This window comes from Mesoplodon mirus, assembly GCF_964341445.2.
Source record: "Mesoplodon mirus genome assembly, chromosome: 9".
Classification (NCBI taxonomy): Eukaryota; Metazoa; Chordata; class Mammalia; order Artiodactyla; family Ziphiidae; genus Mesoplodon; species Mesoplodon mirus.
The window spans coordinates 68,639,498-68,666,895 of NC_138985.1; the positions used below are offsets into that span (position 1 = coordinate 68,639,498).

Consider the following 27,398-nt stretch of genomic DNA (forward strand, 5'->3'; position numbering starts at 1 on the left):
TGAATCGTGCAGCTGTGCTGGGGACCCAGCCTTGTGCTCGGTGCTGGAGTTATTCTCATGCAATGCTTGTCCATGACTCACAGCTTCTGTTTATCAGTTAGCACATATTTTAAAAATCTTATACATTGCTCTTCCTAAAGTTTACAGATAGTAGCAGTACCACAATTTCAGTTGCCCACTATTTTTTTTTAACAGTGTTAGTGCCTTATATTCATAGATCCCTTATTAACCTTTCAGAGCCCAGGTCCCTGTTATTATATGTCACAAAAAGCAGTGAATAATTTTTTCATTGGTGCTTAATTTCAAACTTTCCCAATGGAAAGCAGATACAATGATTTGTGATTAGGAGTGTTTGTTGTATAATTGAAGCATAAGTCTCCATTTATTTTCAGGTGGTGAAGATTCTAGAAATAGTGGGATGTATTGGTTCTATTGGAGTTTCTAAACTATGGGGCAAGTTACACAACTAAATAATTGGTTTACTAAGGGAATACCATTGGAGCTGTTTGTAAAACACACCCATCACAAATAGACCTAGAATTCGAACGTTAGCTGTCCCATCTCTGTTCTCCCATGACTCCTATATTATATAATTATCCTTGTTAGTTGTCTCTGCCATCCCCAACTTCTTCTTTAATTAATTAATTTATTTTTGGCTGTGTTGGGTCTTCGTTTCTGTGCGAGGGCTTTCTCTAGTTGCGGTGAGCAGGGGCCACTCTTCATCGCGGTGTGCGGGCCTCTCACTGTCACGGCCTCTCCCGTTGTGGAGCACAGGATCCAGATGCGCAGGCTCAGTAGTTGTGGCTCACAGGCCCAGTTGCTCCACGGCATGTGGGATCTTCCCAGACCAGGGCTCAAACCCGTGTCCCCTGCATTGGCAGGCAGATTCTCAACCACCGTGCCACCAGGGAAGCCCCCTGCCATCCCCAACTTCTGACTTCTCAAGGGCATCTGTATTCCTAGGGCCTGGAGTTAATGTTTATTGAACATTTGCAGATGGAAAGTGGTCCTGGCTGAGCCTTCATTTTGGAAGAGATAAAACCAAGGCCCAAATACATCAGATTATTTAGCCAAGATCACAGCAGTCGGGACAAAAAATGAAACACACAAAAAACAAGTGCATGAGTAATGAGCAGGAGAATTTTTAATCAAATCAAAATATTTATCAAATGTCCCCTATCAAAATTCTTAGTTTCCCTCAATCACTTGGATATGTGAAAGGATGTGCTTTTAGTATGGCAAATACACCCAAGAAGATAAGACATTTCCTTTGCCTATCTCATCTGCAAAGTGCTTTGTGTAATGATCCAAGGGCGTGACGAAATATCAGAATTCAGAAATGGACAGATGTAATGCCCAGAAGACACATTTGTGAAATTCAACCGGTTAAGAACTCTGTGGCCTTGAATTTGACAGTGATTCTTTCACAAAACGTCTCCCCTGGTTTTGAATTAAGTTACACTAAACTAGGAGAGACCAGTTTCTTGTTCCCTTTCATGTAGTCTCAAGTTTTCTCAGGAATCCTTCAGTCTCTCCTTGCCAGGAACGTGGTAGATCAGGGGTCACAATCTCTCCCTCTGAAGGCTGTGAAGGGCTCACATCCACACATTTTAATTATTTTTAAAATTTATTCTCAAATGTCTTTTCAAAAACTTTCAGGGTTTTGGGAAGAATTGTCATATTTCTTTCCTCAGGTGTTTCTATCCTCACTTCTTTTTCGTGTGGCACTAATTCTCTTTCTCTCACGATACTTCCCCTTCTCTGGTTTCCCATGTAATTTGGAATTTTCTTTTTCTTCTTCCATTGAAAGGGGAAGGTAGGCCTAGAGAAATCAGGGTGAGGTTATCCTGGCTAATCCTTCTCCCCACACAGATCAAACGTGTCCAGTTCATCTCCCCTTCCAAGTTCTTCATTAGGTGAGACCTCCATGGACCAGCCAGAGAGGCCCCAATTGCCTCAGGACACAATAAAACATCTGGTTACGTGTGCAATGGGAGAGGAAACAAAGAATTCCTTTCTGAGGTCAATAAGCCAATTGCAGGAGCTAACCCAGCCTCACAAAGCAGCCCACAGCAACAGGTGGGAGCCTGTGCACACCCACTGGCCAGGTGTGACATCAGCCTGCAGCCCAGGAGGGCTCCATCTCACCCCTCCTCCCCTGCCTGCATGCCAAGCTCCCAGATATCCAGAAAAGCAAGAACAAGGCTCCAGCAAATTCACGAGTGGCATGGGAGAAGCCTCTAGAAACTTGTATATCCTGCATTCGAAAGTCCTTAGATCTTACTGCTACCAGTAGAAACCAGGCAGCCAATGAGACAGCAGCAAGAGGAAGAGGCCAGGAGGAGAGGAAAGTGGAGGAGAGAGAGGAGCCATCAACACATAAAGTGCGATCAACCGGGCTTCCCTGGTGGCGCAGTGGTTGAGAGTCTGCCTGCCGATGCAGGGGACGCAGGTTCGTGCCCCGGTCCGGGAAGATCCCACATGCCGCGGAGCGGCTGGGCCCGTGAGCCATGGCCGCTGAGCCTGTGCGTCCGGAGCCTGTGCTCCGCAATGGGAGAGGCCACAACAGTGAGAGGCCCGCGTGCCGCAAAAAAAAAAAATAATAATAATAATAATAATACAATCAACCAATCAAATTTGCATCCACATGTCAACATCTGTCCTCCACCTCCTCCCTCTCAGTCACTAAGGCAAAGCACCGCTGCCCCTCTTCCAAACCAGCAGCCACAATCTCACTGTGACCCTTAGTGTTCTTTTGAAGAAAAACTTTTTTAGCACATGCACATTGGGATCACCTGGGTATCTTTAAAAAATATTGACGCCTGCTTCCGCCCCTAGATATTCTGATTTAATTGACCTGGGGTAGCAAGTAGACATCTGGATTTTTAAAGCTCCCCAGGCAATTCTAGCGTGTAACAAACTTTGGGAACCACTGAATTATTAGCCAGGTAGTTCTTAGCGTCCATGCCCTACACACTCTCAGAACAAGTCTCTCAGAACAGGCTCCGCTTCTTCCGGGGGACCCATCACCCTTTTGTAAGGGACAAGTTCAGATCCAGCCAATATTTGTTGCGCACCTGTTATGTGCTGTGCCCTGTGGACAATACAGTATGCGGTGTCTAGCTTAACCCGGTTTGGGGAGTGGGGTGCCGTTCCTGGCAAGTACCTGTTCCAAAGGCACAAAGCTGTCTTGTAATGTAAGTGTAAACTGTCTGATCTTTATGTTCTGTGGCTTCCTGCTTCCAAGATGCTCCTCAGACAGGGTGATTGACAGGTATCACTGTGTTCACATGTGAGAGAGGATGATTTGATAAGGCCACAGGTCATGAGGGGAGAGTGGGAAGAAACAAAGATCCTAGAGGCTCATCCCATCGATACTGAACCATGTATACAAACTTTAAAGCGGCTAATTTTTTACGAAAAGTGCAAAAATCATGTCAAGGTTAAAGACATTGGCTCATGAGCCATACAAATCTTGGCCTCCAAAACTAGCTATGTCCCTTATTAGCTGTGGAACTGAGCAAATTATTTATCCACCCGAGCCTCAGTTTTTCCATCTCAGTATCTACTGCATGGGGTCGTTTTGAGGATAAAATGAAGTAATGCATGCAAAGTACAAAGCACGGTGTCTTGATAAGTGTAACCTTTTTTTTTTTGGCTGCGCCTCACGGCTTTCGGGATCTTAGTTCCCCAACCAGGGATCGAACCCTTGTCCCCAGCAGTGGAAGTGCAGAGTCCTAACCACTGGACCACTAGAGAAAGCCTGCAAGCAGCAATGAAGACCCAATGTAGCCAAAAATAAAATAAACAACATAAAATAAATTAATTAAAAAAAAAGAATCATTTGAGCTAAAACAGACACAAAGGAAAGCTTCCTGCTGAAAGTGATGGGAAGCCAGTGACTGTTGGAAGGATGAATAAGAATTAGCAAGGTGAACAAAGAAGGATGATGTTGGGTGGGTTGGAGTATATCTTGGGGAGATCCAAGTTTACAGTGTGACCCCACCTTCCTGGGATTCTATGCATAGAGAGATATATAAACTCAAAGTTTAAGTTATATACTGAGCACGAAAATTTATTTTCAGGCAATATAGGTTTGTATTCTCAGGACAATGCCAAGTATGGACATTAGTCAAGACTAAGCAATAGGCCTAGAGAAAGAGAGACTTTCAGGTATGAAATACAGCAGTGATGAACAGCAAGGCACTGCCCATGTCACACTTTCTGGGCTATAACATGTCTCCAGTCTATGAACTGCCTGAAGTGAGAACAGGTACTGGATTTTATTTGCATTTTGATGCTCAGAGCCTAGCACAGTGCCTCACACTTAGGAGATGTTCACTTGATGTTGGTTGATTGTTTGGTTTGTTGGTCCATTGGTTGATTGGTTGGGTGGGTGAATGGCTAGATGGATGGCTGGATGGGTGGATGGTTGGATGGGAGAGAGGGAATGTAAAGTGTCTAGATCAGTGTGTGACATAATAAATTGTAATTATATATTTCTATTGCCCTACAGCATAAACACCTTAGTTTTCATAAACACTAAAATAGTTGGGTCTATGAATCCCTACTCTTTAACGTATTTTAATACAGTCCTTGGAATAGTGTTTTTCTTATAATGGAAAAAATATAGCCATTGTTTCACATATGTTTTGTTTGTGCAGAGAAACTAAAATACAAATGCATTCTGAATAAAACCTACCACCATAACACTGTAACAGTGCTGAGCATGAATCCTTTAAAGAGGACTTGCTGTTTTGGCATAAACCTGAATAAACAGATGTGCTTGGTCCCCAGGGCCATTGGCTTTTTTACTTTGGGAGTGGAAGGGACTTTCACAGCCTATGTTACTAAAACCTTGTTTTGGATATTATTGCTGAGAAACAAACCATTTCAAAATTTAGTCGTGTAAAATATCTGTTGTGTTACGGTTACAGGTTCAGTGGCTCAGGACTAGGACAGGGTATAATGGGGATAACTTCTTCTGCTCCATGCTGTCAGGGGCCACATCTGGGAAGGTGCAAAGGCTGGGGGAATGTGATGGCTGAGGACTGGAATCATCGGGAAACTCCTTTGTTCTCATATGTGGCCCCTGATGTGGGATGACTTGAGCACTGAACTTAGCAGGAGTGTAAATCAGTGTCTACATGAGTCCTCTCCATGAAATGTGTTGGCACATTGGCAGCCTCAGTATAGTTGAACTTCTTCTAAGACAGCTCACAGCTACAGTGTGTGGGTTTCCATGGACAAGGCAGAAGCTGCATTGCCTTTTATGACCCAGCCTTGGGAATCATGTCATGTTGCCATCATATATATTCTACTGATTGAAGTAAACACAGGTCCATCCAGCTTTCCTGGGAGAGGACATCCACCCCATATCTTGATAAGAGGAATGTTTTTGCAGGACTGTTTTGTTTTTGATAGGAGTTTTGCAGCCATTGTTAAAATACCACATCCCTAATTCTTAGAAACTGAACCCTAGAACCCAACAGAAGGAAATCTTACCTTAACTCATTTCATCACCCTTTGAGCCTCATTTCTATTGACATGTATTATTCGCTTTTTGTGAGGGAAGAATTGGATCGCCAACACCCCCTCACGCTTGGAATATGCCGGCAACATGGTGGCAGGAAAACCTCCCCCCCCTTTTCCTGAATTCAGTGCTCACCTTGGATGATGCCAATTTTGAGAGAAGGGCCCTTGGCACCAGATTTCCGTTGGAGCAGTAGCAGGAGGCCTTAACGCAGCAACAGAACCCATGTTAGGAAGCCAGGGCCAAGCAGTTGAGCCCAGAGTAACAGCCGACGACCGAACAAGTGTGCCCAGAGCAGTGACACCCCCCAAGCTTCCACCTGCCCCACAAATGCACTCTTTCTCTGTAGGATCTTGGCAGCCGGTTTTTGTGCTTTTGCCAGAGTGTGACAATTTTCTGGAAGGACTCAGGGCAACAGGCAAGTGGGCAGTTTCTTGTGGATTCAGGTCGTTTAGGACATGTCATTTGGGGCTAAGAGCCTGTTTCTTATACATCAAGGAGTTTTGGAAAATAAGGTGGGTGGACGCCAGGACCTTGTGTCAGGGCCCAGAGATCTTGGGACTTCAGACTAACTGGCACCAGGGAGCTGAGAGGTCAAGATATGGAATGCTGGGATTCAGATGACACCCTGGGCTCTGTCCAGCGAGACATCACAGCAACTCTAAGGGACCCACAGGAACCAGCCACGTTGTGTTCCATTTCCACTGGTGTACAAATCTTGGAATAAGTGCCCAGAGGTGGTGCTTCCTGCCCTACCCGCCTGGAACCGACGTCCTACAGTGCACTTTAGGCCATCAGCTGTGGCCAGTCATCCTGTGCTTACTTTGCCTCATGCTGCCTTGAATGACTTGCCATGTGGGAGAGAAAGAACCATCTCCACTCCCCACAGTGTCACTCAGGACCACTTAGCAGAACCAGTACCAGCCTTCTTAAATGTACACCATTCAGGATACAGCAGGATCACTAGCTAAGCTTATTTAAAGAGTAGTTGTTTTTAATGATAATCATAGGTAACCTCTGTGAGCCCTTGTTGTGTTTTGGTTACTGCAAACAATGTGGGTTATCTGTTTTAATCCTCAGAACAATCCTGAGTTTCGAGGATTAGTGTCCCAGACACTAGTACTTCTAGATACTCATTGGCCATACATGGTTACAATTAAGTTTAGAAAATGCTGATACTTCTAAATGGTAACATAAAAGGTAATTCTCCAAGAAGGGGATATATGTAGAATTTTACAAACTTCTTTAATCATACAACTGGGATAACTGACATTTTAGAAACACCAGTTTGAAACCTGAGTGGGTCACCATAAAATATGTTTAGTGTTCTATGAGTTCAGTCTAAGAACTATTTGGAAACAAATATAAGTCTAAATCATTATAGCTGGATTTAGTGTAACTGTCTTTGAAAATAGTTACTGGGGATATACCAAGGGTGGTCTGGTGACTCCTGAAAGTAGCTGATGGTTTGTTTTTAGAAATCTGTTATCTGCTCCACAACTCTCCAAAAAAGCCTGCTGCATCCCAGGAGCAAGGAGCATCCTGTGCTCCCCACACCCAGTCATATTGTACAAGGTGAGGAAGCTGAGAGTGAAGATTCTGAGCCCATTCAAATGTTCACAGCCTGTCCTGCTGCTGCTCACCCCATTCCCCAAGAGTCTTTTTTTTTTTTTTTTTTTTTTGTGGTACGCGGGCCTCTCACTGTTGTGGCCTCTCCCGTTGCGGAGCACAGACTCCAGACGCGCAGGCTCAGCGGCCATGGCTCACGGGCCCAGCCGCTCCACGGCATGTGGGATCTTCCCGGACCGGGGCACGAACCCGTGTCCCCTGCATCAGCAGGCGGACTCTCAACCACTGAGCCACCAGGGAAGCCCTCCCCAAGAGTCTTGAAGACTCTTTCCTGAGTGCCATGCTGGAGCCCAGTCCCCAAGATCAATATAAGCTCCAATTTCTTCCTTCATTCTGTTTGTTTTTTATAAACTCACATCCTAAAATACACCCGTTACCTTTGTTCCCTCTGATATTGTCAAACTATTTCAGGAGACAAGCCTACTTTTGTAGCATTTACACATCTTCAGTGCAACCCACTATGTGTTCCACCATATGCCTTGAAGAACTGCCATTTGTGGTTAGTATACTTCTAGCTTACACTTAGTTCTCTGTTGATTCTGCTTGAATTTAAATGACCATGCATTTTTTAACTGTGGCAGATCAGAAAAGAATTTTTTCTCCATATCACATCAAGTAAAGGTAGTCTTAGTTAAACTCAGTTGTCAACACCTTCCTAAGATTAGGCCTTACTTTGAAAGCATCACCTGCATAATCGTTACAGTTAATTTATTCATTAAATTATATATGCATATATACATATAAAATGATGCCAGGCATGGATCTGAGCAATTTACAACTCACAACTTAAATTGCACATTTAGTTGTCTATGAGGCACCACTGTTATTATCCACATTTCATATTTGAGGGAAAGAGGCACAGAGAGGTTAAGTAACTTGGCCTGAGGTCTCCCAGCTGGGAAGGGTTGGAGCACGAATTTGAACACAGACAACTTAGCTCCAGAGTCTTTACTCTTACCAAGGAATTCTTAGCAAACAAACACCGTTGTATTTGCTGTTTCTATGACCAAGGGGTTTGATAAGCTCAAAGCATTTTCAACCAAAATAGCACATGGTCAATTACTGTATTAGTTTCTTACACAACTCTTCAGGAGATGGCTGGAAACCTTCCTTACTGATAAAAAGTAAAAACGGAGCCCTATTTCATTTTTATTATTATAAGACTGAAGTGAAAAATTTAAACTAGAAAACATTTCAATTATTTAAAATAGAAGCTCCTTGGGCTTCCCTGTGGGCGCAGTGGTAGAGAGTCTGCCTGCCGATGCAGGGGACACGGGTTCGTGCCCCGGTCCGGGAAGATCCCACATGCCGCGGAGCGGCTGGGCCCGTGAGCCATGGCCACTGAGCCTGCGCGTCCGGAGCCTGTGCTCCGCAATGTGAGAGGCCACAACAGTGAGAGGCCTGTGTACCGCAAAAAAATAAAATAAAATAAAATAAATAAAAAATAAAATAAAATAGAAGCTCCTCGATCCCAAATCATTATTGAAATATTACAAAAGCTAAAGTCTCATAGGTATATTATACATGCTAGGATGTAATTTTGGGGGGTTGAATAAATTTATTTAGAGAAAAATCTGTTATGCAAACCTGATATTTATTCCTTCTTCTTTTAACTCCTGACTCTTACAAACAATAATATATAACAGAAACAGTATTTTTATTTGAAAACTTTTATTTCAAGGTCAAAATCTCTTCGGAGGTTTAAATCTTGTTTTTACATAAAATGGTGTTCTGTCTTGCATTTTTTTTTTTTTTTTTTTTTTTTTTTTTTTTTTTTGCAGTACGCGGGCCTCTCACTGTTGTGGCCTCTCCCATTGCAGAGCACAGGCTCCGGACGCGCAGGCTCAGCGGCCATGGCTCACGGGCCCAGCCGCTCCGCGGCATGTGGGATCTTCCTGGACCGGGGCACGAACCCGTGTCCCCTGCATCGGCAGGCGGACTCCCAACCACTGCGCCACCAGGGAAGCCCCCTGTCTTGCATTTTGAAAAGATTTTAATTCATATCAAGAGATGCCATAAAATGGCAGGTATTAAGCCCCACCGAAAGTGAATCCTTTCTTAATACCTGCTAGGTTAAGAGTTTCCATGTTTAATAACATTACTTAACCACTTTTTTTGTACATCTTCGTTTCTTTAAATATATTATAGCTGTGAGGTCCAGACCACAGAAAACTCTAATATTTTAGATTTATTTGGTTTCTAGTTATGCTTAAAACTTACCTAATTTTCCCCCTAAGGTAAAGACCTCCTAGTACGAAACAAAACTAATGCAAACTTGGAGGGGGGAGAAGGTTTTTGTTTCTCTGTGGCAAGTTTTTCCTTTTTTTTCTCATTCCAATTATAACGGTAATTAATTAAAGAAATTATGAAAGATACAGAAAATATATACATTGGGCTATTTCCTTACAGTGATTTCCTATGCATGGGGCTTTTTAAATATATTTGTAATCATAGTACATTTATAATTTTGTATCCTGCCTTTTTCATATAGTATATTACAACCATGTTACTGTGCACTCTTCACAAACATTATTTTTTATTGCAGCATGAGCATCATACTTATTTAGCTATTTCCTAAGGTTAGGACATGCACAATATATTCCATTTTTAATATTAGAAATAATGCTGCCATGAATGCCTTTCTGTATTTAGGATCATTTCCTTAAGATAGATTCTTAGAATCTATAATTCTTGAATTACAGAATATTAAAGGATATTAGTATTTTGAAACTCTTGATACAGATGGCCAAATTACTTTCTGAGATGATTTTAACAGTGTACATTGTCTAGCAATTTCCTGCCTATATTTGATATGCTTTTTAGTGTGTGTGTATGTGTGTGTGTGTTAACTTGTGCAGCCTGGGAGAGCATGGATATTGACCAGATCCATTGCTGCACAGTGGAAAGAGCTTGAACCTGCCCTCCAAGGACCTGGCTTTTTGTCCTCCTCTACAACTAACTGCTGTGAGAACCTGGGCAGCTAACTTACCTTAATGTTCCTTGTATAATGGGGAGATTGGGCCAGACCAGACACGTTCATTTATTTATAAATTTTTGCTGAGCGCTTTTTGGTTCTTGATGCCAAAGAGATTAGAAAATATGAGTCCTTTCTCAGGATATTACATCCTCCTGGGGGACAAATAAGTGGAAGCAGAATCACGTGAAGTTTAGGAGTATGAACTACATACAGAAGTAACTGATCCTGTGTTTAAATCCTACTTATCAGCTGTGTAAGCTTGAGCAGTGAAAGCCCTCTTAGCTTCGGTTTCCTCATCTATGAAAAGGGGATAATAATATCTTTGTCACAGGGCTATTGTGCAGATTGAATGAGACAATGGTTAATGTGCCTGGTGCAATATGTGTCCAGTAATTGTTAGGGTTGCTTTTTTCTCTTTTGTTGCTGATATGAATCTAATATATTTGGTAAGTCTTAAGTGGCAGGGAGCACGTGTGCAGAGGCATGGCTTCACAAAAGAATATCATGTGTTCAAAGAAAGGGTCCTGGGTTCTGAGCACTGAACAAATGTGGGAGAGCAGTAAGCAGCAGGTGTAAGGTCAGGGTCACGGGCCACAACAAAGGTGCTTTTCAGTTCTAATAGGCCGTTGTAGCCACTTCACAAAGGTGGATGGACCTCCCCCACCCAAAATTTGCCTTGATGTTGATACTGATGATGCCACGTGCCCACCAAGAGGATATGAAGTTTTATTACTCACATAATGAGACTTGCTGGAGAGAGCAGGACAGATTCCCCAGCAGGTCTGAAAATGGCCTGAGAGAGCTGGGAGGGACAACTGGCTTAGGGCTGTGTGGTGCTTGGCGGAGGGGGGTGAGGGGGCGGCTAGAGGAGGGAGCTGCACCCGCAGAGGCTTGTGCGCTTTTGACGTCCTGCTGGCACCAAGGGAGGAGGCACGCAGGCCTTCTGATTGACATGAAAGCATCAGCAGTCATTAACCCAAACTGGAGTCAGACTCTTCACCACACGGGCTATGGTTTTATGATGGACAGAGGGAAATCACAGTGGCTTTCTTCCCTTCTTAAAAGTAAAAGCATTCTCTCTGGACCCTACCTCTCCCCACCCCTTTTTGCTTTTTCCTCTCGTTCCCACCTTCTCCAGTCCTAGCTTAACAATAGTCTGCGCTCCAAATGGCCTCTCCTCCTATTCTCTCTTAAAGCATCTGCAATCAGGTTTCCCCTGCTGCTCCTTGGAAACCGCTCTTGTCAATGTGATCACTCACTTGCCTAAAAGCTGCTAAATCCTATGGTCCTTTCTCAGTCCCCATCACACCTGACCTGTCAGTGGCACTGGGCACAATTCGTCATCTTTTCCCTCGGCTTCCAGGATATCAAATTTGCCTCCCCTTTCTCTTTGGCTAGTTCCTCCTCAATTTCCTGACCTCGTAATGCTTGGGGTGGCCCAGGGCTCAGTCCTGGGGCCTCTGCAGTCCTCTGTCTGCACTCACTCTCTTGCTGTAAATCCATCTGGGCATGACAGCTCTCAGGAGTGTGTCTCCAGCACCCACCTCTCCCTGGAACCCAGGTTTGTATGTCCAGCTACCTGCTCAGCGTTCATTCACTCCAAACGGAGTTCTGCGCTTCCCCCTCCCTCTTGCGTCTTCCGTGGTCTTCTTCATCTCTCGTAACGGAAGCATCATCTCTCTAGTTGCTCAGGGCCCAAACTGTGCCATTATCCTGGAGTCCTTCTGTTACCGACCAGGGTTCTTGGCCTTCCTTAAGCAGTAGAAATTGATCAGAAGCCAGACAAAAAATTCAGGCAAGGCTTTATTGGGGCGCCTGCTGCAGCAGAGGGGCCGCGAGAACAAGCAACAGGTTCGCTTGCTTGCTTGCTCGCTGAGTGGGGGCAAGCTTGTTCCTTATATGGGGTGAGGGTAGGGGTGTGTCCAGGGGTCGGGCCGGAAGGGTGCTTAGGTGGTCTACCCATGCCTTTGGTGGTGGTGTGTGCAGGGGGCATGCGCAGTACCCTGCCTTTGCTCCCGGCTCTATAAGAGCGGCAGTTGGGCTTTTTGGTCTTTTCTTGTATTTTGTTCATAATTTGCCCCAACTGCACATGCACACAGTTATTTTTAGTCCCTTATAGTTTCTTTGTATTTTGTTGCTCCAGGAGACGTTTGTCCAGGTACAAGCGCTGCAGCAAAGGGTCACAGGCCCCAGCCTGGCTCACTTCCTCTTTTTCTCTCTCTCTCCACATCTAACCTGTCAGCTGATCCTCTAGGCTCCACCTTGAAATGATATCCAGAATCTGGCCCCTCCTCACCACCCCCGCTGCTCCCACCCCGGCCCAAGCCGCTGTCTTCTCTTCCCCTGGATTTCCGTAACAGCCTCTAACTGGCTGGCCTCCCTGCCTCCCCCCTTGCCCTCCTACGGTCCTCAACACAGCAGTCAGAGCGATGCTTTTGAAAAGTAATTCAGATCATACCACACATCTGTTCAGAGCCCTGCAGTGGCTGCTCGCGTTACTCAGAGTAAAAGCGAAGTCCTTCCTCTCTCCCGCCAGGCCCTTGGGAGCCTCACCTCTCCTCCTCGTCCATGCAGCTCTAGCCACTCTTGATCTTTGCTGTTTCCTGAACATGCCAACCTTGCTCCTGTCTCAGGACCTTTACATTTGCTGTCCCCTCTGCTTGCAATGCTCCCCCTCCGGATATCAACATGGCTCACCACCACCTCCTACCAGTCTGTGCCCAGGGGTCACCTTCTCAACAAGGCCTCTCCTGGCCATCCTGTTTTAAATTGCATCCTCTCTCCCCATCACTCTCTATCCTGTATTTTTTTTTTTTTTGCTTTTTAAAACTTTATTTCAACATAACTATACTTACAGAAATACACTCATATTGGTAATTAGAACACAATTTAACTTATCCTACACAATTTGGACCAGAAAACTTGGTACATGGTTTGCTTTAAAAAAGAAAGAAAAAGCATTTGCAATCTGGTTTATTTTTCATCTATTACAAACGTATATAAAGGATCCACCATCAAATGCTGCTAAAGCAAACAGCATGAACCTTGAGAAATTAAACTTTGGTTTGTCTCTGAAAAATAACACGTATTACACTGTAGAAATTTATAAAATTGGTGCAACGAAACATTGTTGTAATGTTTCAATGCCAGTTCACAAATTTCAATTACTAATGTCTATCCTGTATTCTTGTTTATTTTTCTTTGTAGTGTTTATCACTTTCTAGAATAATATATAATGTATTTACTAGTTTTGTTTATTGTCTGAGGGCAGAGATTTTTGTCAGTTGTCTGCTACTGTATCCCGTTGACCTAAAACAGTGCCTGACATATGATTGATACTTAGTAAATATTTGCTGAAAGAGGGAAAGAGGGAAGGAAGGAAGGAAGGGAAGAAGGAAGGAAAGGAGGGAGGAAGGAAGGAAAAAACTATATTTAAACATATTGAAGAATAATTTTATTGCATTAAAACATAGCTGAGGTCAAATTGGATGTGGTCATTTCAGACTGAACTGTCCCTCTGCAATATTCATGTATATACACTAGGATGACAGTGTCTCTTCCCAGGGCTGGCCAGTGGCTGGTAGATGTGTTTGCATCATCACACGTATTCTGACATTCCACCTGGGAACGGGCTGCAGGGCCATATACTTGGCAGAAGGCTGGTCTTCCCAACACACAAATATGAGGTTCAATTGCAGAATTTGAAAATCCCTGTCACCACTCACACAGGAGGCCAGAAATCATCTTAGGTTCACATTTGGAATGTGCAAGCATCTGTATTTCAGAACTCCTGAGTTGGTAAATATCGCCAGGAGCTATATTGGACAGGATAGCTGCACAGCTGTGAGTGGCCTCAAGGACTGTTTTGTTTGTGTGATTGTTCACTGTAAAAAACACAGTGGGGGATTTGAGGTGTTTTGTGTGTGAAATTTTGAAAAAACATTTAATAGCTGTCTTGTCATTTGCATCGTGGGACGGTTTGCATGCAGAAAACAGCTGGTTAATTTGATTTTTGTCTTCAGTAGAGCTGCATCCTAATCCAACTGCTGACCAAAGAACCTGGTGGAAAAGCAGCTTGAGGCTCTATGTGGCACATTATGCTCTACAAATTGCCAGACTGCCGTATGGCAAGAAAGTGTAATTCAACAAATGTATAGCCTCTGGCAGAGATTCCTCAGGCTCAGTTGAGTGAGCGACAGTGGCAGGGAGGGGGTAGGAGAGAAATACATTTGGATCCTCCTATACTGTTGGGTGCCATAAGCCAGAAATTGAGCATCTTTGACTTTCGTAATAAAACCCCTAAATCAATCGTTTGGGGTACCTACTTCTTTGGCCAGAGATGGGAAGGTGCAAAGGAAGGAAAATAGAAAGCAAAGGATATAAATACTGAATAAGAGAAGAGAGTCACATCAGGCAAGAAGGAAAATAGCGGCTGGGAACTTTGTAACAGCTGCTTCTCCCTTAAAATTTGCATTGCCTGTTTGGGTCTTAGTTTTATAAAAGGTTACCTAAAGTGTCATAAGGCAGTTTTAGCAATTTGATTCCACAAATGCTCCATTCTCTTGAAAATAACCTTACTGTCCTTTCTGAAACTCAGCACTTGAGAAACTTGACTACGATTTTTAAAGTTCTTGCGTAAGGAAATGGGTTACTACATTCTGATGTAAACCTCTTTTTTTCCTCATTCAAAAACTGTGCACAAAAAGAAAATACCAACAGCTACATGTTGAAATGTGTGAAATGCTTAATGCAACCCAAAGTCTTTCTCTGTAACGGGGAGTAACTTTTGTGTCTACATCTAAGCAGACTGTGAGAAACAGCAGCAATTAGCCAAAATTGTTGACATCAGCCTCAATAAAACAGGTGGAGAAATGAAGTGGGGAGGACAGCAATTTCAACATTTCACAATCAATCACCCCAAGAAGCATCAGATTATTTACGTGCTTCCAAACAAGGTGGTTTGGTCCATTTTGGAGACCACACAGGCCTTCAGTTTGGGATGAACGCTGACTTTTGTAGATGCAGGGAAATGAGTTGTAAGAGAGGCGGCGGGACCGATCCTCCAGCCTTTTGTGTCTCTCGTATTGAGAGTGGCCATCTGTCCCTGGAGAACAATTAGAGCAGCAGCTGGGCGTGTTGTGCCATCAGGGTCAAAGGTCCCTCCTCCTCGGACCAGGACACAGCAGATTTGGAGGTCACCGGGAGTTTGAGGAGACAGCCAGGTCAGCCCTTGATACCTGATGCTTTGACAGACCCAGTAAAGCCAGGATTATTCAGCTTTAACTGGCACGTTGGTGGGAAAGATGACAGGGTCCCACCCTGGTCTCTCCTTTCTTTTGCTGTCCTGGGAATGAGTTTGCAGTTGAGTCATATCCCTCTGTTGTCTTTCTCCTCTTTCAGGACTGAAAACCACAAGCAAAGAGTATAGCAAACACTAATGGGGCAGTTCTTAGGCAAAGCAACAGAGATTTGGCAGTATTGGGGAAACGTTCAGAGTTCATAGGATCAAACAGGCTGGGCTTAGTAGTGTTGATAAAAGAAAACTACCACTTTGATTATCATTCAGCGATTTGGGATTTGGGCTTTTTCACTTAGTATTTCTAGTTTTTTCACTTGCAAACAAGAATAGAGAACCAGATGTAGGATGCCACAGCAAAAACCAGAGTGAAAATCTCCGTGCGCCTCTATCCACTGTCCTCTCATAAGCATTCTCTCCATCTCTCTCTCTCTCTCTCTCTCTCTCTCTCTCAATCAATCAAACACACACACACACACACACACACACACACACGGGTGTGTATTTCAAATACTGAAATAATAAGTAGTAAGCATACGTTTAATATACCAATATCCAGCAATTAAAAATATTTAAGTATGACTCAGAGAGAGTGAAAACAAAAGGAAAAAACAGATTTCTTACCAGCATTCTGGGCGGAATGAGTGACTGCAGCATATTGCTGGGTGTCTCTGAATCTGGGCTGGATTTCACATTTTGTAGCTTTGGGGAAATAATGTGCAGTTCAGACTCATCACTCAACCCCAGAACCTCAGATAGATGTGTGGGAAATACACTGACGGTCTAAGCAAGAAAATAAAAGCAACCTTTTAAAATTAGAAGTCGGGCCTCCCTGGTGGCGCAGTGGTTGAGAGTCCGCCTGCCGATGCAGGGGATACGGGTTCGTGCCCTGGTCTGGGAGGGTCCCATGTGCCACGGAGCGGCTGGGCCCGTGAGCCACGGCCGCTGGGCCTGCGCGTCCGGAGCCTGTGCTCCGCAACGGGAGAGGCCGCAACAGTGAGAGGCCCGCATACCGCAAAAGGAAAAAAAAAAAAATAAATAAATAAAAATAAAATTAGAAGTCATTTTGATGGAAGGCAAGAAAAATAGACTGCAAAAAAGTGGGTTTGTTTATTTTCATGAGACAGAACTTTCATGAGAGCTAACGTTGGCCTCATGCTAGTCACTGGAGGTATAGCTAGTAGAAGAACTCGGTGGGGGCCCCATTTTAAAAGTTTGTAGTAAGTCCTCTAGGAAAAGAGAGGAGGAATGAGCCCCGTGTCAGCTGTGAGAGGTTTCCACTGCTGATCTGCTGCAACGGGAGGGCCAGGGATTTCCATGGGAAGAAAATCAGGAGAGGGACTTCCCTGGTGGTCCAGTGGTTGGGACTTCACCTTCCAATGCAGGGGGTGCAGGTTCTATCCCTGGTCAGGGAGCTAAGATCCCCACATGCCTGCCGCCAAAAACCAAAACATAAAACAGAAGCAATATTGTGGCAAATTCAATAAAGACTCTAAAAATGGTCCACATAAAAAAAACTTAAGAAAAAAAAAAAAGGAAGAAAATCAGGAGACCTGATTCCATTCCCCAGGATGCGCCCGTTAGGACCTCGGTTTCTTCATCTGTAAAAATGAGAATAATGATTCCCCTGTACCTTCCTCATAGAATAGAGATGTTACCGAACCAAACTTCGGTCCACTCACCCACGCGCTGTAAAGCCAACCTACTGACACCAGGTTGTGGTGAAGGAAAGTGAAGCATTTATTGTAAGGCACCAGACAAGGAGTCCAGGGCAGCTAATGCTCGAGAGGCCCAAACTCCCCAGTGGGTTTCAGAGAAGCATTTTTAAAGGCAAGGTGAGGGAGGGATGTTGCAGGGTATATGATCAGCTCGTGCACATTTCTCTAATTGATTGATGGTGAGGTAACAGAGCAGTGTCACAGGGGTTAACGTTATCAATCCTCACCCTCCAGCCGGACTGGGGGCTACATGCTCGTGGTCATCATGTAGTTAACTTCTTTCATTTGGTAGGGGCTTTAGTATCTGTAAAGTGACTCAGGAATGTACATCAGATACTGTTATCTGTGTCCTTCTGGGAGGAACTAAAGATTCTGTGACTGCCATATGGCCGATTTACTGTTTAAATTGTTTCCAGTTCTCCTAGCCCAACTGATATTTTTGTCACTACATGTTCACATCCTTTCAATCATTAATTCTTGAGCCAGGCTTTTTTGGTGTGACTCAGGGGAAGCCTTGGAGACTACATCTTTTCTGCAAACAAGAGGCAGGCAGAGGACATGGTGGGGGGGGCGGGGTCTGTCCTGGGAAGGCCCCTAGGGTTCTGCTTGGTTACAGAGATACCATATAATATAATATAGTCCACAAATATACAATGGTACTTTTAATATTATTCTAGTCCTGAACTTGGTTGTGACCCTTAGGGCCTCACCCTGGGGCAGAGACCCCCTGTTTCCAGTACCCCTTCTTGTGATACCAAAAATCTGATAGCTTGGCCAAAAGAAAACTCCAAAGGACATGGCCCCTGGATTTTATATCAGAGACTCAAAAGAGTAAATTGACTAGATGAATAGGTAGTGATGATAATAGACCTCTATAGTGGTACTTTGACTTCAAGATATCTTATAGCCATGGACATTCATTCAGCAAAATTTAGCAAGCACCTACTTTGTGCCACGTTTGAGGTATGACACTGGGATTTTAACTGTGGCCTGAGCACACACAGTATCTGCTCTCATAAAGTTAGCAGTCTGGGGACGGTCGTAGGTAATAATTTAAAAATCGTACTGCTAGGTCAGGGTTATATATTCTTAAGGTGGCGGGAAGAAAGGGTGGAGGGCGAGGCTGGGAAGGTGGCAGGGGCTGGACCACGCAGGCCCCTATAGGCCATGGTGTGGATTTTTGCCTTTAAGAGTCTATGGAGTTCTAAGTGGCATGATGGGAGGTGAGGGAGGGGTGGGCGTGAATAGAAGCATTTTCACATTCTGTGTTTGGAAAGGTGTTGATTCCTATGGTGGGGTGGTTTTCAATAGCATTTACTCCATTCATACTTCCCTCTTCTCTGATAATCCCCCTGAATTGAAGCGCTTCAGATTAGTGCAGTGGTTTTCAATGTTAGGAGCACATTTGAATCCCCTGGGGGATTTTTTTTTTTTTTTTTTAAGCGTAGGCCCATCCCCAGAAATTTGGATTTCATTGGTCTTAGGTGGAGCGTGAACGTGGCTTTTGTTTGTTTGGTCATTTGTGTTCCCCAGGTGATTCTAATGATCAGGTGAGGCTGAGACCCACAGGTACAGAGGAAAGCACAAAACGGGTCCTCAAAGTGTGGTCCCTGGAGCAGCAACATCAGCGTCACCCGGGAAGTTTTCTCAGGCAGATTCTTAGGCCTGATCTCACACTGGCTGAGCCGGTAACCCTGGAACTAGGGCCCAGCAGTCTGTGTTTGAACCAGACCTCTGGGGGTCCTGAGATCCACCTAAGTGTGAGAAGCACACTCTGTCGAAGGTTGCAGGCAAGAGAACCTGGAGTCTGGACCTGGTTCTAGATCTAGTTGTAGAATAGCTCTGTGATGAGGGGAGGGAGGTGCAAATCATTGAACTTCTCTGACCCTCAGTCTCTTCAGCTGTAAAAAGAGTAGGTGGGATTAGGTGAGCTCAAAGGTTAACTATGATGTTAGTCTATCATCTGTGCACACGAAAGCTAACAAAGTCTTTATAATATACTTTTTAAAAATCTGTATTTTGGGGGCTTCCCTGGTGGCGCAGTGGTTGAGAGTCCACCTGCCGATGCAGGGGACATGGGTTCATGCCCCGGTCCGGGAGGATCCCGCATGCTGCGGAGTGTCTGGGCCCGTGAGCCATGGCCACTGGGCCTGCGCGTCCAGAGCCTGTGCTCCGTAATGGGAGAGGCCACAGCAGTGAGAGGCCCACGTGCCGCAAAAAAAAAAAAAAAATCTGTATTTTTACAGAACCAGAACATAATCACTGTGGGGGGCTCAAAATATACATGAAAGAATAAAGAATAAAGAAGAAAATAAATGTCAATTAAAATTTCTCCACCTAGAGAGAACTGTTGCCCCCTCCCCAATTGTTTGGCGTGTTGGAGATATTTTGGTGTTTTTTCTTCTGATATTTTCTGCATGCATCTACTTACAAAACTGAAATCATGGTTCAAGAGCCTCCTTCTCACCTAACATTATATCAGGGGCATATCCCTTCATCACTAAAAGTGATTTTAATCTTTGTTAGTGTCTACCTAACGTATAAACATTACATGTTTATACCATAATGTATTTAACCTTTCCCCTGTCATGGATGTTTAGGCCTTTTCTCATTTCTTGTTATTATGGTGATGAATATTTATCTATCTACCTATTAATTCTTTGTCTGAAGACCTCCTTAAGAGAATCCTAGAAATAGAATCATTGGATCAATGCACATGAGGCATTTGATACATTGCCAACTTTCTTCCCCAGCAATGGGCCACTTCTTAAAAAAACCACCAGTCTGCTGGCGAGCTGTCCTCATGACACCCTCACCAGCATCAGTAATATTGATTTTCATTTCATATACTGCCACAAGGCAGCAGATGCCTACATCTACAGGGTAGTATTGGTAGCAGGGGTATAGCTCAGGCTTTCAACACCCAAGGGGGGACTCAGACTCAAGAGATGGAAGGGAGAGGGGCCCCAGGAGGACTAGGACTGGGATTGGAATAGTGGGGAGAGACGGTCTTGGGGTTGATGATGACACTTTCAAAAAGCCCTCCTTAAAATGTGCCACAGGAATTTACTTGAAGTCTATGGAAGGATTGCAGGTGGATGATAAATCACCTTTTCTAGAAATTGGTACTAAAAAGGCAGACTGTTGTGGTCCCCAGAGACCAAGACGTGGGTCTGCCTGAAGCCAGGTGGAGAAGGGGCCTTTGATCAGATGAGCTTCTGAGGTCCCCTATGGATTTAAGATGACTAGATTACTAAAATCAGAGAAGAGAGAAGGGTTTCCTTTCTTGCACCATCCTGGGCACTTTATACGTACACATGCACCCCAACGGGCTTCGTTTCCCTATATTTTCCTGCCCAGTGACCCATTCGTGCTTCCTTGTCTTCATCTGACAAACTTCCACTGCCTTCTCATTACCTGATTCTTTCTTGGATCCAGGATCCTAATCATAGAGACAAAGAAGAGTGAGATGCCATGCATAGAAAATAGAATCCAACCCTTATTTATAAAAAAGGAAAAGGGAAGTGGTGAGCTTATGTCACCATTTATTTATAGCCCCACCTACTTCCAAAAGTATCTTAAGTCATGGCTGCTTTGGCAGAGGACTCAGGGAGAAAAAAAGTCTCCTCTTTAAAAACCAGACCAGGGAGCACCAGCCCTGTGAGTTGTTAACAGGTTAACAATGGGGTAGAGAGTAATTCTGGCATTTAATTCCTGAATATTTTAAAATGTGAACTTTATTTGGATGAGGGGTAGTTTAGAGGGTGGTTAAAAGCATAGGTTTACTGTTATACTCAAAAGAACTGGCACAGGTGTTCAAACAAAAGTTTGTTCAAGAATATTCTTAGCAGCACTATTCACAATAGCCAAAAGGTGAAAACAACCCAAATGTACATCAGCTGGAGAATGGATAAACAAAATGTGGCACATCCATACAATGGATTATTATTAAGCAATAAAAAGTAATAAAGTACTGATAGATGCTCCAGCATGGATGCGTCTGGAAAACAAGCTAACTGAAAGAAATCAGGCACAAGAGACCATAGATTGCATGATTGCATTTACATGAAATATTCAGAATAGGCAAATCCACAGAGAAAGCAGATTAGCCATTGCCAGAGGCTGGAGGGAAAGGGCAATGCTGAGTGACTGCTTAATTGGGTAAAAGGTTTCATTTGGGGTGATGGAAATGTTCTGGAACTACATAGTGGGAATGATTGCAGAACTTTGTGAATGTACGTAATGCCACTGAATTGCTGAATTATACACTTTTAAATTGTTAAAATGGTAAATTTTATGCTATGCATATTTTATCACACACATACAAAATAAACTTATTCTTGCGGGGCGGGGGGGGAAGCATAGACCTAGTCAGTTGTGCCCAGGTTCTAATCTCAGCTCTACCATTTACCAGCTGTTGACCTTGGGCAAATCACTTAAACCCTCAGTTCCCATTTCCTCTCAAAGTGGGGGTAACTGTAACAGTTCCTACCTCAGAGGGTTATAACTCTTAAATAAGCCAACATATGCACTTAAGCATATAAGCAATATAAGCATTTGCTTAGCATAATACCTGGCACAGAGGAAGCATGCTGTAAATATTTGTGTTATTAATCTAACCCCGGTATTCTCAACTGGGGGCAGTTTTGCCTCAGGAGAAATTTGGCAGTGTCTGGAAAGGTCTGTGATGTCACAATTGGGGGATGCGACTGGCATCTAGTGGGTGGAGGTCAGGGATGCTGCTACCTATCCTACAATGCACAGGACAGCTCCTCCACAACTAAGAATTATCCAGCCCCAAATGTCAGTAGTTCCAAGGTGGACAATCCCTGATTTAAACGGGGCATGTAGGGACATATGTTTCATCTAATGAATATATGAATAAAAATACGTCAGATAGAAATTTTTGTTCGAAAAAGACTGCCAGCCTGTCTCTGTGTATAGACAACATGTGTTAGACTTTGTGAGGATATAAAAGAAACCCAGCCTCAGTCCTGGAGGAGCTTGGATAAGAAGAGCTCTGTGTGTGGAGGGCTGTTTAAGAGGGAAGTTTTTACCAAGAGACTTTTGTCATCATTTTTCCTTTAATAAGAGGTGATCTGGGGTCCTCCACACTTCTCACAATAATGCTTGCTCAAATGCTAACACTTAACAGTTCCCTATAAAGACGCATCTTAAGTGAGTGAACAGTGTCTGTTCACATATCTGAATGTGTCTTGTGTTTGGGTAAATTCTATTGAACAAATATCTGAAAAAGAAATCACTGTCAGAAATAAAAATTACTTGTTATAAGTAAAGGCACAGACACACGAAAAATATTAAATCTTCTTGTATTCAACCACCCACACACCAAAAGGTAAAGGAGACCCCTTTTGCCCACTTTCCATTTAAAGAATTATTTTATCAGATTCCAAAACTATATATCCATATACTTAGTCTAGTTTGGATCACAGAATATCTTCTTACACAGAATGACTCGCGATCAAAAGGTCTGTCTTGATTTGCTAGCAGTGAAGTTTGGGAAAGGGACCCTTATTCCTCCTCTCTGTCCTTTTGCCTTTAGGCTAAGTATTGGAAGACTGTGAAAGGCATGCCACACCTTCAGTCAATCCCTGTGCGTGGCAGATGTCCTTTAGGACTGGGCGATGGGAAGGAGGGCTAAGGAGTGTGGTGGAGACCATGAGGAGAGCAGACCCCTGGAGGTTCACACCCTTGGAAGCTAAAGCATGGGGATGCATGGGGCAAGAGACCCCACTCCATGCACCACCTTTGCAAACCTTCCTCCATAACTCTGGTTTCCTGTATGTATAAGTGCTTTCAACAGCTTATTTAGTGCTACCATGGCAGGGAATCTTACTAGACCCTCTTGTAGGAGGAAACAAAGGTGAACCAGACATAGAACATGTCACATGGAATTCTCAATATGGCAGACCATAAGACCTGTTATAAATCACTCTAATAAAGCGATAAGTGCAATAAGAAAAATGTGGGGAAAACACTATGGGATTCCAGAGGAAAGTGTTTGCCTACAGTGGGGAGTTTGGTGAAGTCTTTTTGGAGAGGGAGGCATGAGTTCGAATGTGAACATTGGTGGATACGTAGGTGTGGAAATGATGCTGGAAAATGCTAAAGGACAGAGCAGACTACCAAGGTGGGAAGTTGACTATGTCGGAGAAGAGGATTTGTGGCATTTGTGGCAGGGAGTATAGGGAAATAAATAAGATGGATAGATTGAGATGAGCTCATGAAAAACCCACAATGCTAGGGACGCAGTCAAGCTATGGGGAATCACTGACATTTTCTGAGCAGAGGTGGAGTGGTGACTGGACTAAGGCAGCCGTTGTGCAGCTGTGTATAAGGTGGACTGGAGAGGTATCAAGGGTCTGAGTTATTGTGAGGCAAGAATAGTAAGGAGAGGCCAGACTTGACCAATATTTCAGATAAAGCATTTGGCAAGACAAAGTGAAGGAGGCAGCCCTGCACTGCTTACCTAGGCGCTTCGACATGGGGTTCAGAAGCACGGGTGCTGGATGCAGATGTTTTGGGCTCTAGTCCTGGCTCTGCTGCTTAAACCAACTGCATGTCCCTGAGATACCTCTTGATGTCATAATCTCTTCATCCACAAAATGGGAATAAAAGTCTTGTCTTACATACACATGAGAAGAGTAAATGAGTAAGTGCACTTAACACATTCTGAATCTCATCTGGCATAACCTAAGTTAATGTGTTCAAAAGCCCAGTGTAAAAGTTGGCTGTTATTATTATTGAAAGTAAAAAGAGGATGAAGTGAGAGGATGGACTTCTGAACCGAGTTGGAATGACAGTGATTGCCAAGAATAAAGAATTACACAAGGAAAAGGCTGATCTTTTATTACTCTCCCCAAGGCTGCTTGGAGGCGCTGGAACATGGGGCCACACAGAGGGTGGGTTGAGATTCATGGACAGTCCCATCCACATCATGGTCCAACCATCTATGTTCTTGTTTTCTAGTTCCAAAAGCATTGATCTTACTGTCTGGCACTAGCTGTATTAAACTTTGCCAACAGATTAGGAGTACTCCTAAGACATCTCACTTCTATTAATGCAGAGACCTGGGACCAGAAAACCAGGGTCCCAAGGGAGACCATCCAACAGATGATGCTTTTAAGAGCAAGGAGGGCATTAGCTTGGATCCTAACAGAATTAACACGGAAAAAATTTTTTTAAAGAAAAAAACTATGATGTTTTGGTTTTAGTTAAGGAACCTTGTCTTTGTATGGAGGGAGCTGTTTGTGGTTGGGTCAGGGGAAGATGGGGGTATCCAAAATAAGAGGCAGGATGGGAGCAAGACATCCTGCCTCTTATTTTGAAACTTTGACTGCAGAAACTAGAGCTGAAATGTTATACCATTCTCTTATGCCTCATTCAGTGGTCAGACTGTTCTAATTTAATGCGTGCATAAGAATAAAAATTAAGCTTTCCAGTGCTGGGGCAGATTTTTTTTTAAAAAAAGAGACGCAGGCTTTATCCCCTATAAGATTAAACATTAGGGTTTAAAGGTTTAATCTGCTGGAATTCAGCCCAGGGTGGGGTTCAGAGCCCCAGAATAATTGGATACAGCCTCAGGCTTTGAACATCAGAGCTGGTTGGGGGTTGTGTGTGTGTGTGTGTGTGTGCATGTGTGTGAAATATGCTAAGGAGTGTTTGAGGTCTCTCCTTGGCAATGAGCTGTGGCAGGAGGAATAAAGCTGCCTGCCCCTGCCTCCTGCATTGGTTCCTCAGTGGCTAACTGGATACAGCTTCTGGGGGGTGCCATGCCCATGAATGTGTGCTATTGTTCCAGGCACACGTCGGCCTTAAGAAATAGCACGAAACAAAACAGGCCTGTCCTTATTCACATGCAGAGCCCCCTCCATCACTCAAAGCGGCCCTTCCAGGTCACATGCCCGAGGCCTCTGCAGACAGGACACAGCTGCCTCTAATCTGCTGCCTAACATTAGCCGCGGTTCAAAAAACCTGACAGCTCTGAGCTTCCCGAGGCTCGGCAGAGGAAAGTAGAAAGACCTGGGGTCCGGGCACTATGTTCTCCGAGGAACTGTGGCTGGAAAATGAGAAAAAGTGTGCTGTGGTTCGGAAGCCTAAGCAAGGCAGGAAACGCCAGGAGCTGCTGGCCGTGGCCTTGGGGGTGAAGGTGGGAGTCAAAGGCAGCTTTCTTTGGCCCCCTCTCAAACTCTTTGCCTGTCCACAGATCTCCTCCCTGGTCCGAAGGGCCGCCCTCTCACACAACGACAACCACTTCAACTATGAGAAGACACACAACTTTAAGGTAAGGGAGCCTCTGCTTTCTTTCTTCTGTTATAAAAGGGCAGCTGGAGAGCTCCAGTTTTATGTTTTCCACCTGGTCTTTGATGGCAAAGTAACGAGACAGCAAATTCCTCTGCTTTCCACATTTAGTTACTTGCTTTGAATCAAATCAAACGGGAGATTTCAGAAAGCAGTTTTCTTGATGCTGATGCTTAGAAACACCTTTATGTATGTTAACTTAGTTCTGGAGAACTGGGCCCATTTCCTCTTCACATTCCCACGTCCGATGAAAGAAAAACAGAGCATGCCCAATCTTTGGCATTTAGAGATCATCTGGTGAATATCAAGCAGTCCTTTTCCACTGGGAGTAGCAGTAAAGAATATTGTTATCTCTGAGCAAGTGAAAACAGTTGCCCGTTTCACATTTTGTGTTTTGTCTTTTGTTTTCGGGGATGCTAACTCTTTTGGTTTATGTGTAGACAGCTGTGAAAGCAAATGACGACAGGAGATACCATCCAGTCGCTTTTGTCTGTGCTCTGGGTGCAGGGGGCACCCTGGCAGCCTTACCAGTCTCCTTCTGGTCACAGCCTTGGTCCTGCTCACCAGCCCAAACAAAAAGATATGGAGAGCTGGTGGCGGTTTAAGTGGATTTTCCCATGTGAATTTATAAACTGGAAATACTGCTATCTTCATTTCAGACTAGCAGTTGTAGAAACGGCCTGCCGTCAGAAAATTACACCTCTTTCCTTTGCCCTGATGTGTTTTCCAAGAAGCTCTGGGAGGAGGTTCTGATGCCAAATTGCCTGGCTTGAGATGCCATTGAGTGCAGGAGAGACAGGACAGCGTTAGAGGTTTTACCCCAGCAAATGGGCTGACAGTGTGGAAGCTGGAGAGAGTGGAGATGAGGGATCCAGGAAGAAAAGAAGAGACGGGGCAGCTTAAATGTAAATTGTATTCTCTTTTACAAACTCGTTTCCCTTAGGGCCAGTAGCCCGAGTAACAACTGGAACTAGATAACCCTTTGTCAGAAGTGACCAGGGAGACCTAGTTTCTTCTGTTGCTTTCCTATCCTTCCTACGGACAGATGTGTGTCTATTAAATATACATTTGTGTTAGTTTGGTCTGTTTGCCCTGCTTCTGTTTTTAGAAAGCAAGCAGCTCAGGCATTTGCATGCTATAATTGACCTGAGGCATGGAATTTATTCAGCTCTCCATATTTAGCATGAGGGTGAAGAATTGCATTAGATAGGTCCTCATCCATGCCAAGGCTTTTGCTATTTCTCTCATCACTGAATAGTGATAGGTCTAATTTGGGGCATCACTGAGTAGAGACAGGTCTAATTTATGTTTTTTCTCTTTCCTGTCTTTACCCTAATTTTTTTTTTTTTTTTTTTTTTTTTTTTTTTTTTTTTTTTGCCTTAAGAAAGTATTTTTCTGACTTCTGGCAGAAATCCCTGATTTTTTGCATCCTATAGATGCACTGCCATGAATGGTAGGATGGATCTTGGCCTTGCACATTTTTTTTCCTTCCTCTTGAAAATTCTGATTCTTTTGGCTTTAAGATACAATTGGAATTTTGCCCTACGCAGTTATGTGTTTACATGGGCTAGCTTCTCTCTATAGATACTCTTGAGTTTGTGTGAAAAATACCCAAGTGTATTTAGTTGACTGATAGTTTCAAAACTAATTTCAGTCTTTTTAAATCTTAGATCTCTGCATGGGACATAAACACATTTAAAACAAAAAGTTAGTTGAATCTTACTATCTTAAATAGTTCTGTTGCTAACATGAACTATATTAATTATTTCTCACTAAAAAACACCAACAGCTTTTTAAATGTTTGCTTTAAAAGTCAGTATCTATTAACTATATCTATTAACAATATCTCTTCTAACTTACTGCTATTAAAAGAAGAAAAGGCAGAGAACAGACAGGTTGTTAGAGGGGAATACACAAGCCAGA

At 43.8% G+C, this 27,398-nt stretch overlaps 1 protein-coding gene across 1 annotated transcript in view; it reads left to right on the plus strand.

The window, feature by feature from the left end:
- The window catches only part of CHN2 (chimerin 2), a 339,445-nt gene that overhangs the window by 265,738 nt on the left and 46,309 nt on the right, over positions 1-27,398 (plus strand). The window contains exon 7 of the mRNA XM_082633033.1: positions 25,381-25,458. Within this exon, the coding sequence (XP_082489159.1) occupies positions 25,381-25,458 (78 nt within the window). The remainder of the gene's footprint in view (positions 1-25,380; positions 25,459-27,398) is intronic.